At 44.6% G+C, this 17,009-nt stretch overlaps 4 protein-coding genes across 9 annotated transcripts in view; 1 reads left to right on the forward strand and 3 right to left on the reverse strand.

Annotated features, from left to right (window-relative positions):
- Window positions 1-6: 6 nt before the first annotated feature.
- Window positions 7-1,234, reverse strand: LOC131880471 (fumarylacetoacetate hydrolase domain-containing protein 1-like). The gene is made up of 4 exons (XM_059227125.1): window positions 876-1,234; window positions 712-808; window positions 504-650; window positions 7-429 (listed from the first exon to the last, which is right to left on the reverse strand). Exons 1-4 carry the CDS (start codon window positions 938-940, stop codon window positions 85-87), a joined length of 654 nt encoding a protein of 217 aa, XP_059083108.1. The 5' UTR covers window positions 941-1,234; the 3' UTR covers window positions 7-84.
- A 414-nt stretch (window positions 1,235-1,648) lies between these two features.
- LOC131881179 (adenosine 3'-phospho 5'-phosphosulfate transporter 1-like) overlaps window positions 1,649-17,009 on the forward strand; it is a 23,542-nt gene continuing 8,181 nt past the window's right edge. For 2 of the 6 annotated variants that reach the window (XM_059227961.1, XM_059227963.1), the window contains exon 1: window positions 1,649-3,768. In XM_059227961.1, the coding sequence (XP_059083944.1) occupies window positions 1,710-3,752 (2,043 nt within the window). In that variant the 5' untranslated portion in view covers window positions 1,649-1,709 and the 3' untranslated portion in view covers window positions 3,753-3,768. Of the gene's footprint in view, window positions 3,769-7,356; window positions 7,497-7,747; window positions 10,268-17,009 lie in introns of those variants that run through there. The other 4 variants (XM_059227960.1, XM_059227962.1, XM_059227965.1 and 1 more) reach the window with 4 other exon arrangements.
- LOC131881178 (meckelin-like) lies at window positions 3,764-7,712 on the reverse strand. The gene is made up of 13 exons (XM_059227959.1): window positions 7,509-7,712; window positions 7,226-7,432; window positions 6,869-7,167; window positions 6,288-6,797; window positions 6,078-6,217; window positions 5,827-6,007; window positions 5,467-5,751; window positions 5,152-5,382; window positions 4,776-5,050; window positions 4,411-4,705; window positions 4,233-4,341; window positions 4,014-4,156; window positions 3,764-3,936 (listed from the first exon to the last, which is right to left on the reverse strand). The coding sequence occupies exons 1-13, from the start codon at window positions 7,687-7,689 to the stop codon at window positions 3,856-3,858; spliced, it is 2,937 nt and encodes a 978-aa protein (XP_059083942.1). The 5' UTR covers window positions 7,690-7,712; the 3' UTR covers window positions 3,764-3,855.
- On the reverse strand, window positions 10,198-16,810 carry LOC131881177 (mucin-17-like). Its single transcript, XM_059227957.1, has one exon. It carries the CDS (start codon window positions 16,368-16,370, stop codon window positions 10,764-10,766), a length of 5,607 nt encoding a protein of 1,868 aa, XP_059083940.1. The 5' UTR covers window positions 16,371-16,810; the 3' UTR covers window positions 10,198-10,763.

The following is a 17,009-nucleotide window of genomic DNA, read 5'->3' on the forward strand; positions in this document are numbered from 1 at the left end:
TATTGAATTTTGAAGAAAGATGTGAATTCTCTGAAATAGCCAATACACACGCTGATAAGGCAATATTTGCAGACACTTCATCTCTTACACTCTCGAGGTTACTTTGTATGTGAACTTGACCACGCCTGGGATTTCGCCTTGAATCACATCGCCACTTTTGACAGGGCCAACTCCGGCCGGGGTCCCGGTCAAGATAAGATCTCCTTCATTTAGCGTAAAGTATTTCGAAATGTAGCTAATAAGATAAGGGACTCGGAAGATCATATCCTTCGTATGCCCATTTTGACGCTCGGTGTCGTTTACGCTGCACAGCAATTGCACATCGTGGGGATCGGAAATCTGTTCCTTGGGGATGAAATTGCTCACAGGACAAGACGTGTCAAAGCACTTGGCCATGGCCCAAGGCTGCCCTTTTTTCTTGGCTTCATTCTGACAAAAAAATCAAGCCTTTTTCATTATTACCTTTCTATTCTCATTGACGTAATGGAGTGAGCATTAGGTACCTGGAAATCTCGAGCAGTCATATCCAAAGCTAGGATGTATCCACCCACATAATTCATGGCTTCAGCTTCCGGTACATTCTTGCATTTGGATTGAATGACGATGCCCAATTCAATCTCATGATGTATCTCGCTACATCCAACAGGTATCTTAAGAACAATCACGTATTTATAGTAACCTATCTACAATTAGCTTTGTCAGGCTTCTCACTTCAATATTTTCACCCTCGAGGATAATGGAGGCAGGAGGCTTCATAAAAATTAATGGTTTGGAAGGAACCGAATTGCCCAACTCGGCTGCATGATCCCTTGAACACAAGCATAAAAGATTAAAATGCATAAAAAGTGTTTATAACCCAGTGGCGTGCATATTACTTGTAATTTCGTCCCACCCCCACGATGGTTCGGCAGAGTTGGGCAAATCTCTGCACTCCGGACATGATTTCCTCTACTATTTCTTTACTAGCAAGAGGTTGCCAATCGAGTTTCCAGCTTACGACCTTTTTCGTCACAAACACAACATTGATATCTCTGAGGTTGCTCGAGAGAATCCATTATCGCAATTTTAAGGAAAACTAAGCCCATTTTTGTGAGATTAAACGTCCATCTCAGAAGGTTCAATGCAGATTTGGGCGTAATATTCAGCCTCTGTGAAGGTCTTTACATTTGCCGTGATGCACAGTAACAATTCCACCCAAACCAGTCCCGATCAGTTAGTTTCAAGTTTGCCGCTCAATCGAGTTTAGATAGGATACTACTAGAGCTAGGACGAGTCTGATAAGAATTGGATTCTTTCAAATCCTTTGCTTTTTTATAGTTTAGTAAAACCATGATTTTGAACTCGGTCCCTTCGAGATGTTTTTTTTAACGGAAGCAAAAAGATAGACAATTGCCCCATGAGATTATGATATCCGTGAGTCTTACATCAATCAGGAACCAGACGAGATGATGAGTTCTGATTGCAACCACATTACATTTTTTTTTGGAGGAAGGAAAGGAAAACAATCGAAATGATCATGAACAACCCGAACTCGAGGTCATTATAAAAGGACTCGAGTCGGGCCATTTTCCTCAAACTCGGATAAAAGACTCAAATGGACTCGGACTCGATTCCAGACTCGTTTCAGCACTATAAGATACGTCCTATTCAAAACATTGCGGTCTTACTTGAGAAGAAAATTCAGTGATCCAAGTTTCGTTAGGGATATCATGGAATCTATGAGTCAAAGCGGCATTTTACTGAAGGTTATCCGCCAGTCCTCTGGCGTGTACATTTGCTATTCCGATGGGGTGCGGAAAATTCGCCCCCGACTGGTCTGCACTTCCGAGTATGAATCCAGAGTTGAAGAGGATATTTGGGATGAAGACCAAGACCTTTTCCCGGAATCGGACTCCCAAGACCTGTTCAACTCCGTCTCTGCGGCTAAAAAGCCCAGATTGGATGAAGAAGACAAGGATGAACAACTGTTGTTTAAGTATAAAACTCCGGTTATAGCCTTTGCAGACTATCAAGGCCAATTGTTTTCCTTGCATAAAAAGTCATCTACTCATGTGTATGTTGAGATTTGCCAAATATCAACTTGGACCTGCGCGAATTCGTGCTTGGTCAAGATTCCCCTGTCAAAGGTCCCGAGGACAGAGGGTGAATACTGGATGCACGTTCTTCCAATCGGTCATGTGGTGCCGGAGTTAACTGATTTGATGTCATCTCAGGACTTGGATCTGTCCCATATCTTACTCGTAAAGATACCCTTTCAAAGATTATTTGTCGTGCCCATCGCTTATGGTGGAAATGTGGAGACACTTTTGCAGGTCCCCGAAAAGTTGGATGTCTCGAGCAAGGTGGATATTTTCGTGAAACTTTACCATTATCGTGACGTGGAGCACTCCTTACATGAAGATATCATCGACCGGATATTACGAAGTGCTCAAATTTCTTTAGAAAGCAGTCACAACTTCATTGCCAGAGAGGATATCAAAGAGGTAATCCCTTTTCAAGATGGATTCCTTATGCTGCTTCGTGACGGCAAGTTGTGGGAATATTATAAGATTGGGAACACAGTGCGTAGAACTCTAATTCCTGTTCAGCTTGTCGCTATGATTCATTTCAGTTGGGACGGATCTGGGGTGATCTTGACCCAAACTTATGACCAATATCTAATGAAACTGCCCTTTAATGAGTCTTTGGATATCGCTGACACTTCTAGGACAGATTTAAAACTGATTCAAGAAGCTTTGGACAATGTAGAAGAACTAGAACGCCTCAACCAAATTCGAATGACTCAAGAAACGGTGTTGAAACAAATCAAAGTTGGTGCTTCTTTAAAGGAGCATCAAGACCTTGGGCAAATGTTTAGTACCCAGATTTCAATTCACCCACTTAAAGTCTTCGATTTGGACAATGGGTTTAGATCTAGTATCAAGTTTCTGAATGAATCCACTTTTGATCTGATGGGCAAGTTTTGGTCCCTTCACATAGCATTCACAACTAAGGACTCCTCATTGTCATGCTGTCATACAATTGACCTGCCCCAAGAACTAAAACATGGATCGAGTTTTTCCGCTCAGATTGATGTACCTGAAGAAATCCGACGGCTTCACCATCTACCAATCGAAGTCCGCGGAGATTTGGAGTTCAATTCAAAGTTTAACCTAAAAAGCTCTATCCTGTTCAAAACAGTTTTCAAAGTCCAATTGAACACCGTTCATTTTCTCTCGGTTGTATCCGATTCCACAAATGATCTTATCTTCAACCCTTACAATCAGAATTCATGCGAAGATTTGATCCGGGACTGGACTATATCCAAGTATCCTTCGTTATCCCTGAATGTTTTGAAGAAACAAACTCGTTTGTCCACGATCCATGTTGAAATGACATCGGAAATGCTTCAAAATTTCAAAGACATGAGTCTGTTCCGTGCCATCTTAGATGGTTCTCGGTCAGTGTATAATCTCATTTTATTCCACCATGGCTTAACTCTAAGTGTGACCGACAAAAAATGGACAATCTCTGGGACAGACGGGAACATCCTCGAGAAAGTGTACTTGGATTTGTGTCATTTCAAAAGAACTTTTGCTCTTCAATGCAACGAGGGTAAGGTGGAGGTGCCCAAAGCAATGGCGTCCAAGGCGTTTGAGCTCCATTATGAGCTTGGATTGCTAGATCAAGACGATCCAACAGATGAAAACCTTGCCATTTTGAATCAGTGCATGGAAGCATTCAAATTGGACATTGGCGCTAAACTCTGCTGAGTCAAAGGAACTGAAGGTAAGAACTCGATTTATTTTGGTAGTCTTTTGGCACACAATTATTTACAAATGGTTATCAATACTTAGAGTAGCAATCGCATTGGTCTTATATTAAGAATCTTTTGTCAATCAAAGTCTTCCTGGCCAGATTCTGTTTTCCCAAGTGATGGCGTACGAAGTTCAGACACTGAAACAAAACACAGATATTTTGATATTACTTTTAGGATGAACCTAGATAATAATATGCTTTGCAGCATTACAAACCTCGGCTGCGAAGAAGGTTACAACTCCAGCTAGAACGAAGTCTTCCGCGAAAAGATCGACAAAGATGAATACCATCATATCAAACGTCAAAAGGGAAAATTCATTTCCATAGAACAGCACTGCGTCGAATGAATGGCCACTATCTAAAAAGAGGAAACCAAGGTCTAGTGAATGTTATTATAGCAAGATTGACAGACCGCCGCGGAGACACTCACTTACCTGCATAGAAAATGGCCTTTTCCGTGATGTTCACGTCTTGAAACTCGACATCAAGAATTTTCTCCAAAACAAACTTGTCTTTGATCTCGTAATCTAAATCTTTGAGTGCCTACATCGAGGTGGAAAGTAGATGGGTTAATCTCGTTTTTAGAGGATAAAACGCATTTTGAGCTCGTACGTGCTCGAGGAATCGAGTGAGGAACTTGTTCATTGTTGAATAAGCTTCCACCATATGTTGAATTGCGTTCCCAGAGAGTTTGGAGATTCTAGGCCCGCCCTTGATGCCAGCCAAATCAGTAGCAGGGGTGACTATTTTGTCGTAGTACGACTTCAACTTTGTTGGCAAAGTCATGGTGAAGCTTTGATCATCCGTTTGAGCCTGCAGTCCACGATGAGGACATCGGTCATCGGCCTCCCGTTGGAGCTGCTCGATCAGAGTCGCCATGTCGGTATCCGCAGATCCATGGGCTGACCTTGAGAGACACGATTTTCTGTTAGTTGTGGATGTTTGTTTTTCTCTAAATTTTCCCTTTTTTTTCTTACTTTCCGTGGATGTAATAGCCGAAGTTATTCGCAGCCAAGATGAACACGGAAATATTTGAGAGCGAGCATACATCCGCAAATTGTTCCATTTTGTTTTCCACGACTCCAGCGTAAATCAAGGTCCAAAAAAGGGCTTGGATAAGAGCTACTCCCATGTAAATGACCACTGCTAGGGCAAAACGGCATACAAAGCTGTATTGGCTGTGGTATTCGCCGTCTTTGAACGACAGGGACATTTTCGGATCCGCTGTTGCGTAATGTTCTAAGCCTATTACCTAAAGTAGGGGGGGAACCTTGCTTTTAAGGCGGTCTCTTTTTCCGGCAAATCATCCAAAGAAAGTTCATAATGATGTCCTTTCATCACCGATAAACTTACTTGAAAGAGAAGTATGAGGATGATGATTTGCAGCCCTACGTTCGTTTTTCGACGAACTTGGAGCTCATTCCATTCATTCGCCACAAGGTATGTTCTCCACACGGAGACAGCTTCTTCTTTGGTGAGTTCGCCATGAGTTCCAGATGAAGACACGGCCTTAGGTCGTTCCCAATCCAATAGGAATATATCTACTGTGATTTGAGAGACGATCAAATGAATGACATCGACAGTCTAGAAAGAAATATTATTAGCTCATTGTTCAATGCTAGATATGTTTTAATACAGCCCTTGCCATCTTAATGGATTTGGATGTACCTTTAAACAAAAGATGGCAATAATGTAGTACTTTATGAGCATTTCCTGATCAGAACTTGGTAGCATCACATGGAGGTGATCCTGAAATTTGAAGAATGCCGCCCAAACCAGACTGGAGAAGAACACTATTATGAGAAATATATGGGCCAGATTTCCGCAAGTGAAAAGGACAAGCTTCACAACGGTTAGTGGATCAATGGTCACTTTTCCGGAGCGTCTTGACCACGACCAGGTTTGAACCCCAGACCATAGAACTGCGAACACACTCATGACGCCGGCGGAAATCTGAAATGTAACGACGAGTGCTTCGAATTGAACTTGACCCTTTCATATAAAGGTGTTTCGATAAAAGCGGCTTACCTCGATGTCTTTCTTTGACTCTTTCATGTCCATTTCGTAATTGACCTCGAAACTGAAATCTAAGCCCTCCTGGCTTTCTTCCAAAGCATCTCGAGAGATATCGCCGTATTCGATAACAACTATTGGAGGGTAGATCCGCCCGGCTTTCTTAGGATCTTCTCGTGTGTTCAACATTCGAATCCTAGAATCAAAGTAGAACTTTTTGTGACTCCTGGTTTTAAGCTAAACCAGGCATTAACCAATATACATACTTGATCTTCATTTTGCTCAAGTAACGAACATGCTTGGGTTTGCTATTTTGAATCTCTTCATTTGACACAGGGATTCCAGAGATCGTGTCTACCAAGAAAAATCTAGTTGTGAATTGCCATCGACTTTTTTCCTCCTCTTCCTGAAAAAGTTGAGTATTTATGATATGCCATTAGTTGCCAACACAGTTTGTTTCCTATCCGGTTATGTACCTGATTTCGCCTCGTGTTAAGAAGTAGCATTGGTAAGGCAAACAGTTTTTCTTCCTCATTATCGGCCATCTTAGTGACATATGGAATATACAGATCAAAGAAGGTGGGCTCTCCACGGTTGAAGAGTTTGTGTGCGGGTATTTTACACTTCTTCAAGTAGTTGGTGCCAAACGAAAAAGCCGCATCAAACTCTTGAAACGATCCATTACACATTTGAAAGAGCATGCCTTGAGCACTGTCTACGGAGAGTAAATGGCCTCTTAGATCATACTGAGCTGCCGTGATATTGAAACGCGATCCAGGGCCTTGGAAGTTGTACACATTAGTGATATCCTCCTCTGTGGGCACGCTTGTGGTCATGCGGTCAGAAAAGAACAAATGCGGGATTTGAGTTAGGCGATCTCTCATACTCAACGTGTAGATCAGATCGCAAGACGGATGGCTCACATCGTGGAGAGCCATCGTACACAGGTTTGCCAATAGATGGCACGCTGATGTGTTTTTGTGTTTCTAGAAGGGAATTTGCGATCATTGTCAGTCAATCTAAACTTTTTCTCGAGTGCTGATATAAAATGACTTACGTAGCACATATAAGCTGCAACTTTGACGTGTTCCTTGAAGAAAGCAGAATGGAACTCTTCATCGGCAAAATTGACGATCTCGTCTTTGCTGCTTGGCGAGTACCGCTCTGCAATTCCCAAGTTCTCCGGAAGACAAATCCCACCAACTAATGAACAATTACACGAGGCTTCATTTCCGGGGAGAAGAGGTATCGGTTGACAAGGCATGCATTGGGAACGATCAGGCGATGGCTGTGAAAGCCCTCGACAAGGCATGCATTGGATCGCTTTCATGAGGACTCCGTCGACATCTCGTTCAACTGAGGGTTACAATTTAGGTGGAAGAAATTTCTAGTTACAATGGTGACCGATTCTTACGGGCAATTTCTCCGAGGGCACAAGAGCATTGATTATCAATGATGTCATTCGGACATTTGATACATTCCCGACCATCTCGAGTAAGAACTTGTCCTGGAGGGCAAGCCTCGCAAATCAATCCGGGGTCCAAATTTCTGATCCCGAATCCTCCATAGAATCCCGTGTCGGCAATGGTTTTGAATCCCGAATTGCATTGGCAACCGTAATCTAGTGAAAGATGTGACTATCAGTTGGAACATACGATTCGAGTTTTAGTAACTCCAGAGTGCAAGTGAGTCATTACCACCATTCGTAAAAGCAGTTGAATTTCCCGGACAATTGTAGCAAAAAAAGTTGATTGTATCAAAGCCTTGATCGGGACGACAAGATTCCGGTTGAGCGTAATTTAATGAAGGCCACTCAAAACCTAAACTGTAGCTCAAAAGACATAGCTGACACAACGTGATGTGAATCAACCACCACATCTTGACTTTTTTGGTTGGAGACTCCGAAGAGCTTTCAATATTGTGGCAGGTATAACTAATAGCTCCGAGAACTGCTTTCCTACAGGTTTAAGGAAAGCGAATGGGATCCCTGTATACACCCAGTCAACCTACATGGAATTCATAGAGCATCCTGTTTTCTCTTCTAATCCGCTCTTAACGTTACTTTCTTCTTTAAGTGAACATTTTAACCAAGTTTTGAAAGCTTTAATAGTGCGTTCATCAATGCTAAAAGAATATCAAATTTAGCAACCGAAATCTCTCTAAGAGTTTAATATCAAGTAATGATATGACTTTTTATGATGTAAAACCTATTCCATCCGTCAATTTCGACCCGTTTTCATTTCTAGCATCGGGGCCCCGCACACAGCCTTCATGGGCTCATTTTGATCTATTTTGATCCTGCACGAAATTTTACACGTACACAACGCAACAGCACAGTCTTAAAGGGTGGCTATGGCTCAAGTTTTTTTTTAAATGTATACCCCCAATTGATTACATGAATAAAGGACCCTCCAATCGTACCTAGATTAATGATCAGTTCTAGAAAATATATTTTATTTTGTCACCGACACGTGGTGTACACAAAGCTAGACGAATAAATAACATTGTAGTTCATCTTTTCAAATGTAATAATAGGTCACCCTGTTTGTGTGTTGGAGAGAAATCCCTAGAGATCAACCGACGAAGGTGTGGAGTACCTCTCTCACCAAGGAAAAGTGACAATTTATTACCATTGCGAGCTCTGTAAGCATGGACTTGGAGCATATTTTGTGTTCACTCCCCAGAAAAAACATGGCCAATTTCATACCAACACCGTACATCGAACCCATCGATTAGCGACTTTTGCACACTTGTTTGTACGAAGGTGGTTGGTTTTCCCCACAATTGTTTCAATTGCTCTGTTGCCTGTCCCAACTACGTATCGGTGGTACAATCCACATTTGTTAAAATACCCGGACTAACTTGGCTCAAGTAGGATGAGCAGTGTAAATCAAGGCGGCCCAGGGTTGGGAGATGGTAAACTATCGCGATTAGGATCCCTTGTGTGGCTGACTGGAGTGAAGTTTGCTCCCACGAGACTACCGTTTGCCCTTGCTCTCACATTTCGCAATATTTGTAGGCATTTCAAGATGCTCACTCGACCGAAGTCCAATGACTTAGTCTTGCTGGGTTTGATGTTTGGCACCGGAATGGTCATGTACTTATTAATGCTGATCGTCCTGGGGCAAGTACCAGAGGAATTCCATTCCCATTGGTTAGTGACCCTTATGTTGAATCTGATCGGGTATTCCATCGTGTTCTTACCTGGATTCCTGGCCATTCGTTTTGTTCAAACGACTCATTTCATGGACAATGGACCTACGTGTATGCAACCCATTGTCAAGTTATTCGTTTACGGGAGTGAAGAAACGATTGACGATGCCATCGATCATGAAGGCTCAGCCAAGAGCCCAAAGACAATCAAGAGCGATTGGCAAAACACCATCACCCTCGGGATTTGCTTTTTTGGTCTTCAGATCTCCTACCTGACTTGGGGGGTGCTACAAGAAAAGATCATGACCAAAAACTATGTGGACACGGCGGGAAATGTGGGCCAGTTTAAGGATTCCCAATTTCTAGTATTTGTCAATCGAATATTGGCTTTCGGGATCGCTTTACTGTATGTGACCTTGAGCCGCCAACCTCGACATCGTGCTCCGTTGTACAAGTATTCATTCTGCTCGTTCTCGAATATCATGAGTAGCTGGTGTCAATATGAGGCTTTGAAGTTTGTGAGCTTCCCCACCCAAGTCCTGGCCAAGGCCTCCAAGATCATTCCCGTAATGGTGATGGGCAAGATTGTGTCCAATCGCAAGTACGAGTTCTACGAATACATCGTAGCAGTCTTGATCTCATTTGGAATGGTTTTGTTTCTCTTTGGGAGTCAAGAGGATCGGAAAGGCAACAACTCCACCACATTGTCGGGAGTGATTCTGCTCATTGGCTACATGACCAGTGATTCATTCACTTCGAATTGGCAGAATGAATTGTTCAACTCCTATAAAATGACCTCCATGCAGATGATGTGTGGAGTGAATCTCTTCTCTTGTCTCTTAACATCGGCCTCCCTCATTCAACAGGGTGCATTCTACAACTCTTTGGTATTCATGTCTCAATATCCGGTGTTCACGTTCGACTGCATTGTATTATCTATTTGCTCGGCTGTGGGACAACTTTTTATCTACTATACCATCTCTCAATTCGGAGCCGTGGTGTTCATCATTATCATGACCTTGCGACAGGCCATGGCCATTCTCTTGTCATGCGTGATCTATCAGCATGCCATAACCATATCTGGATTATTTGGAGTTCTCGTTGTGTTTGGTGCCATGTTCCTCAAGATCTATTGTGGTCAAAGGCTGAAGAAGTTGAAGCAATCCCAAGCAGCCACTGGGTCCATCAAGACGTGAGCTGTCTTCCGCTTTTTACCGGAATAATAGAGAAAGGAATGGTCTGTGTTTTGTATTGATCATAAATTTTATGGACAAATACATCTGTTTGTTTGTCAACGATGGGATTTAAACGTCTTGTAACTTGTTGCTGTTCAGCGCTTGAAAAGCTTGAAAACTGTTGAATTTTCAGGTATTGTCAAAATGCAGAAAGCTTTAATATGAAGCACCAAGTATATAAAATATATATATATATATATATGTTTGACAACAAAGTGAGTGTTTTCTTGGGAGAGGCGTTCGTAAAACGATTTGCAACTTAAAGGAGAATGGTTAAAATAATCAAAGGTCTGTTTCTTGTCCATTTTTCGACAGATATGTGTCTGAAAGGCTTGATTTAGTTCTTTTACTCTCTGCATTAAAAGGTTGGTAATAATAGAATTTACTTTGTTTTTAAGCATTTGCCTTCGAAAAGACGATTTAACTGCACTTGAAGTCTGACAAAGTAACGAGACGAGATTGATTTGGAGTAACAAATCCTTTCCATGAGGAGGGTACTACTAAAAAGAGGTTAAAACCAATGCAACGGTCTAGGAGTGCTTGCATTATGGAAGATCATTTGCTTTAATTCCTGTGAGAAAAACCCGGGGCAAGTAACGAGGAGCGTCCTCTCACGGGAACTCGGGGTTGCTTCAAATTTGACTGGTTTTCGGTGGGAGGGGGAATTCTGGACTGGCTAGAGACTGCAGGTTGTTGGAAACTTGTGGGTCGTCCTCTATTGCCAGATTGTGAGGTGGTCAATTGAGGTTGTGATTGATGTTGAAAGCGAGGATACCTGGGTAAGTTTGAGGTTTGGTGCCCACCTCCGTACTTGGTTGGTCCTTGGGATCCAGATGAGCCATTGGGATAATGAGACGACCTACGCCTCTGTTCGGGTGGGGAATTGGCGCGGCTGTTCCCGGCACTGCTGCTGACATTCGATCGCTGAGAAGGAATCATCGAGTAAGTGGATTTGACAGGAGACGATTGAGCGGACATCGGACCACCTCCATAAGAGTTCCGCTGAGCCAATCGCCTTGGAGAGTTCAAAGCTGTCGATGGCGGGGGTAAATGAGACATTGATGACGCCATGGGACGTCTTAGTTTACTCTGTACAGGGCGTGCAATGGAGGTTAAGGACCCGTTTCCAGAGGGAGATGATGGGGCAGGCTCAGGAACATGACCTCTTGGACTTGGACTTCTGGAAGGTGAACCCTTCATGCCTCGAGTGGCTGGAGATTCCGTGGAAGAAGCGATGCGGGTTCCTCTCGCTGGATTCGACCACATTCTCATTCCACTTGCAGCTCTTCGAGTGACAATTGAGTTGGCAATTGTAATAGGTGGTTTCTCTTTGTCCGGTGACGGCAATCCTTCCTCTAGTGAGTCTGGAGAACTGGGAGATTTACTGTCCAAGTACTGGTGCCCAACGCCGGTATGTGGACTAGAACTGCGACTACTTCCATCACTATTGGTCGAATTTTGACTCAACCGTTTGATATTGGGAGATGAAAAGCGACCGCTGGAAATCGTGTTTTGACTATTTTGCCTGATTTGTCCATCCCTGCTCTGATGCTGAACATTTCCTAAGCTGGATCCTTTCCCATCCATTTGGTGATGATTAGAGTCCAAAATACTCTCAGCCGAGAGTGATTTTGCTTGGTGTTGCTTGACAACGTTACTCGCCTGATTTCCCCTCTCCAAGTATTGATCTTGTTGTGAATGAGGCCGCCTAGAGGCTGGAGGCTGAGGACGGTATTTAGGGGGAGGAAGTCTCGTGAATTTCGGCACAAACGAGGATCCCTCCACCCCGGATACATCCGGTGTGGCTATCCCTCCACTTCGTGGAACAGTCTGATTGGCAGGGGTGATGGTCTCTTCAAACTGTTTCTCCCTTCTATTGGTGGGGGAATTATGAGAACGAAGATTGATGGAAGGAGCACTGTGCATGTGCAATAGGGGGGGATTATTGGTTGGGGTAGAACGTGATGGTTCTCGAGGATTATTGTTGTAATTGCCCAAAGAAGACTCACGCGGATAAGGCTGTTGCTTGGGACGAGGCAAGGAGGGTCGTTGCGAGGGTAAAGAAGGGACGATCATGGCTTCAGTCGACGAATCCGAGGTGCCAATGTCCCTAGAACGAGGCACTTGGGAATCATGCCTCAGCGAGGATGAGGCAAATGACAATTTACTGGGGAACCGCGAAGGAATGGTCGAAGTTAGTGGTTTAACCACTAGATGTGATTGAGATCGTTGGGTCGAGTTCATCGTTTGTGGCGGGGGTACGTAGGTCGACATTCCATCATCAAATATCTCAGCCGTTGGCGGTGGGGGTAGGGGTAGGGCGGACGCGGACCCAGAGTTTGAGTTATTTGGATAGGGAGGCAGGTCCTCATCAGAGGACTTGTTGGATCGATTGGATATCGTCTCTTCATCCTCCGACTCTCCACTTGTCGTGACGAGAGCCTTTTCATTTCCACCGGGTCCATCCTCATCATATGCGACTTCCATGTTGACACTTTTTCGTTTGGGCAGAATGAACCTCTCCATAGCTTGTCTTCCTACCAGGCCCATTTGATCGGACAGGCTTAAACGCTTCTGAACTGGCGCCTTGATTAAAGACGTCCTCTTTGGGATGTTGTGCTGTTTGATGGTCTGGAGTTTGTGCTCCATTACAGACGATCTTCTTGATGGGACATCTGACGATGACAAACCGGAACTCTGCGTCTCATCGCTCAGAGCCGAACCGGAACCGGAATATGCGACAGCATTTGTTGTAGACACATTGACAAGATTCTTTCGCTTCGCCTCCCACTTCTCGGCCAATCGTTCAAAAGAATCTTGCAGCTTGTCAGTGCTGGAAGAAAACTTTCCAGTAAACGAAAACTTCGGTAATCCTGAAGTACCAGCAGTAGGTCCTGGAGCCGACATGGAATTCGGCCTTTGATTGGCCAAGTTGGGCGTGGTGGGCTTTGATAGACTGCTTGGAGTACTTGGACTTGTTGACACGCAAATGGCATCCTTGTTGACGATTAGGTGACTCTTCGGTGGTGCCCGTGAAGGTGAGGATAGGATTCTGGTTTTGGTCTCTGATCTACTTTGTCTGGTTGGTAGACTGCTTGGAATCCTGGATACTGACGATGAAGCGGTGGTAACCAAACCGTTTGAGACGGATTTAGGTTTCGTTGGTTCTGACGATGTGGCTGTAATGCTCACAAATGCGGCTTTCACCGCGGCATCTTGATTTGCGATCTCCATCGAAGCCTTCTTATATTCTGCCTCGTACTTCATCATTTCTTCACTTGAGATCATAAACTTTGAAAACTCGCCTTCTAATGGCTTGTGAAGGGCGGATCCCTGGCTGTTTGATTTACTTAAGATATCGCCATGGATGCCATTTTGGTCGATTTTGGTGAGATTAGGCAAACTTGATGCTGAAGAAAGCAAGTTGGTCGTTTCAAGGGTAACTCCAGCATCCACGAGGAACTCTTTCGCCGAGGGGTCGAGATTTTCCAAGCTCATTGAGTATGCTGCCGGAATTCCGGTGGATCCATTTTGGTCCAAAGAGCTTTGAGGAATCAAACTACTGCCCGCAGAGCCAGAAGTGATTGATGTGGTCGTACTCATTCCAGAGCTCATCGCAGACTTGGACACCCAGGGATTGGCAACGCGATTGACCGAAGGCATGACGGCAGAAACTGGATCTCGGAATGACAAAGACACATCTGGGGAATACGTTTGCGATGGTTCTGGCGAATCGAAACGTCCCTTGCCAACCAAGTGTTTTCCCTCGTTGGTTTCCAATCTTAGGATTTCCGTCCTATTTCCAGTGGTTCTGGAAAGATTTGGTGGTAAGCTCTCACTTCTCCTTCGCGAATCCGTCAAATCGGCCCACCTTCCATGTGAACTAGAGTACTGTGATCCATTGTTGTCTTCGCCAATTCGCGAAGGAGACCTCTTGTGATTTGGAGATGCTTCCACACTATAAATTTTGTTCATTTGCTCCTCCATGCTGTAGATTAGTCTTTCCTCCCGAAGTTTCCTGTCGTTTTCTCGGTCTAATTCAGCATCCATACTTGGCACGCCATCCACGCCCATCTCTGTGCGATCTAATTCGTCTATTGCTATTTGCAATGCACTCAGTACGTCTCGGTCTTGTTCGTGGAGCAAAAGTTCCTTGACTGTATCCTCCAAATGATGCAATAAGCTTCGATCTGAAGGCAGATAAAGCAGTGATTTCAATTTGGGTAACAAAGAGCAGAGCTTCAAACGGAGGTTCGGCACCGAGTCTTGGGATAAGCACAGCAGCTTATGAAAGAAATGCTGCTTGAAATAATTTCGGGAGAATAGCGCAATGGACATCTCACAAAGTCGCAGAAAGAGCATTCGTGTGTGGCAGTTCTTACTGTGAGCCAACTCTTCTTTGATCCTATACATAATATGCGTTCGGTCTTCCATTTTGATGGTGAATCTAAGGATGACTAGCAATGTCCTTGCGGCAGCCGTTCGACACGGTAAAGGACGTGCTTTCAACATTCGTTCAAAAAGCATCGGTATGAACTTGCTCTGAATGGTTAGAGAACTGATGCAATTGGCCAGACACGAAAACTTCTCTAGACAATCGGCATGTAATCTCCAATTTCGGGTTTGACTGACAAGACGCTCACACTTCAGCAGAGCCGAACTTAATTCATCACTGTATTGGCCACTTTGCCCAAATTGAAGCACTCCAAATCGGGCAAGAGCATCAATGACATGCACCAAATTGGTTACCATCGCTTCCAGCACTTCCACATTATTATCGGCAAAGAGGTTCGAGATCTGATTCTTTGTCACGCTGAAGCTGTTTCCAATCAATTTAGCCACCTCATGAAGGCTCGATGCTAGAGTTTTCCGGACCTGAGGACTGGAGTCACAGGCCAGATTGTTAAATATCGGATACAACAGAGTTGGAAAGTTCTGAGGTCCAATGAAAAGCACCATTGCCGGAAAGTTAAAGGCGCATTCCCGTCGGCAAGCGTTGTACATGCTGGCCTTGTCTGGGATTGGGACAATATCAGGCATTGGCTTTCCAGACTCATCTATCGAACTCTGAACGCCAAGTAGTGAAAGATGTGAATAGAAGTCAATGAACCACTTTTTTTGCTCATTCTTCAAGTTAGGAGTAAGGCCATGGCACAGACGACCCAGAAAATGGGCAATGCTGGGTAGAGACTCATCCTCCAGGTGTTTCGCTTGCTCGCAACTTTTGATCACGAGGGGCACGATGATTTGGGTGCAAGTCTCATCGTCCAAGAGACTCAAAAGATGAACCACCGTCTCAATGGCCGCCAAGCGAACCTGACTCTTTTCATCGTTGCTCAATTCGACTAGTTGTGGGAGGATGGCAGCTTTCGTGATATCCAAGCCAACGCCTCTAGACACGAACCCAACATGACGGCACATGCAGAATCTGACTTCGGGTTCGGGGTCTTGACACAGGGCCAATGTGGTGGGAAGAACTTCTTGTTGAACTGTGAGTTGGTCGAGTTTGGTGGCAATTTTGCCTAGAAGACGACAGGAGGATTTCCTCGAGGCCACACTTTGGGAGAGTTGGCCTTTCGAGATTGCAATGACAACAATTTCCCGTTTGATGGCCTCTGGAGGCAAAAGATCGATGGCATCTAGAAGTGTTTCAAGCCAGGCATGAGCCACAACCGGATCTTTGCTATCGATGGAGGTTAGAATGCCTCGCAAAAATGTATTCGTGAAGGAGTCGCTGGTTGAAAAATCTACGGATGATGAATCACTAGTCGACCCCTGGCTGACAGACGAATACAGGCCAGGATAACCCATGGGTGTATATTGTGGTGGGGGAGGCGGTGGCACCGTAGCCAAATAACTTGGGTATTCACTGCTGCTGCCCGTGCTTGATTGGGTCGACGGTATAGAGGAGGATGATAACAATGATGTTGAATATCTCACAGAATAGGGCGGGGGCGAAATCTTTTTGGGCGGAAGCACGAGTGGTGGGGAGGAGTTTGCTCGGTTCACCATGGAGAGGAATGCTTGATCCTTGACGGGATCCTCCATGAGAACCGGCTTCTTGATGTCCCCATAGTGAAGATGGTGATAATCTTGGACGGTATCTGTATCCCCACCCTCCCCACCATCGCTCTCATCCCCATTAGAGTTGTTATCACTAATGGGTGCCATCACTTATCAAGTTTCCCAAACCTCTCCTTGGAAAGGTGTGAGCACTAAGTCCGTACCTACTGACGGACCAAACGAGCAAACCCAACCCATTGAATACTTCTGTTGAAGCATCCCCATGAGTCACGATGTTCCATCCATCAATGACTGGCCACCCACTGGATTGTTAGAGACGAGGTCCTGGCCCTCAATGGCTTGTTTGCGGCTGCACAACTGAACTGGAAGGCCCAGATATGTGCGAACACAAGAGAATATCCTGGCCAAAGGCATATGCCGTTCAGCTAGACCAAAGAAAATGCCTGGCCAAGGAAGTGCCGCAGTCTGACGTCACGGCGAGAAGTCATAAAAGACTCGGTTTTTGGCACTGGGGTTGTGACTTACTCACTGGCTGACACCATCCCCAAGACTATTGCCAGCCACCACTTCTTCTTCTTCTTCGACTAGAACTACCACAACCGCTACCTCCTCGAGTCCAAGTCCAAGACAGACGAGCAAGGAGAGGACGACGAGGCATGAGGCACCAGCAGGGTGGGCAATTTTGAGAATTAGCGTGACTTTTGGACACCAAGTGGACAAAAGTGTCCAAAAGTGGACAAAAGTGGACAAAAGTGGACAAAAGTGGACAAAAGTGGACAAAAGTGG

The sequence above is a fragment of the Tigriopus californicus genome, chromosome 5, assembly GCF_007210705.1.
Source record: "Tigriopus californicus strain San Diego chromosome 5, Tcal_SD_v2.1, whole genome shotgun sequence".
Lineage (NCBI taxonomy): Eukaryota > Metazoa > Arthropoda > Copepoda > Harpacticoida > Harpacticidae > Tigriopus > Tigriopus californicus.

Coding starts and splice junctions, on each gene's coding strand:
- LOC131881177 (XM_059227957.1), bottom strand. CDS start 16,370: ATGGCACCCATTAGTGATAACAACTCTAATGGGGATGAGAGCGATGGT.
- LOC131881178 (XM_059227959.1), bottom strand. CDS start 7,689: ATGTGGTGGTTGATTCACATCACGTTGTGTCAGCTATGTCTTTTGAGC. Junction 7,433..7,508: donor AACTGCTTTTACGAATGGTG/GTAATGACTCAC, acceptor ATCTTTCACTAG/ATTACGGTTGCCAATGCAAT. Junction 5,051..5,151: donor TCCTCATACTTCTCTTTCAA/GTAAGTTTATCG, acceptor CCCCTACTTTAG/GTAATAGGCTTAGAACATTA.
- LOC131880471 (XM_059227125.1), bottom strand. CDS start 940: ATGTCCGGAGTGCAGAGATTTGCCCAACTCTGCCGAACCATCGTGGGG. Junction 809..875: donor GGGGTGGGACGAAATTACAA/GTAATATGCACG, acceptor CTTGTGTTCAAG/GGATCATGCAGCCGAGTTGG. Junction 651..711: donor TCGAGGGTGAAAATATTGAA/GTGAGAAGCCTG, acceptor ATTGTTCTTAAG/ATACCTGTTGGATGTAGCGA.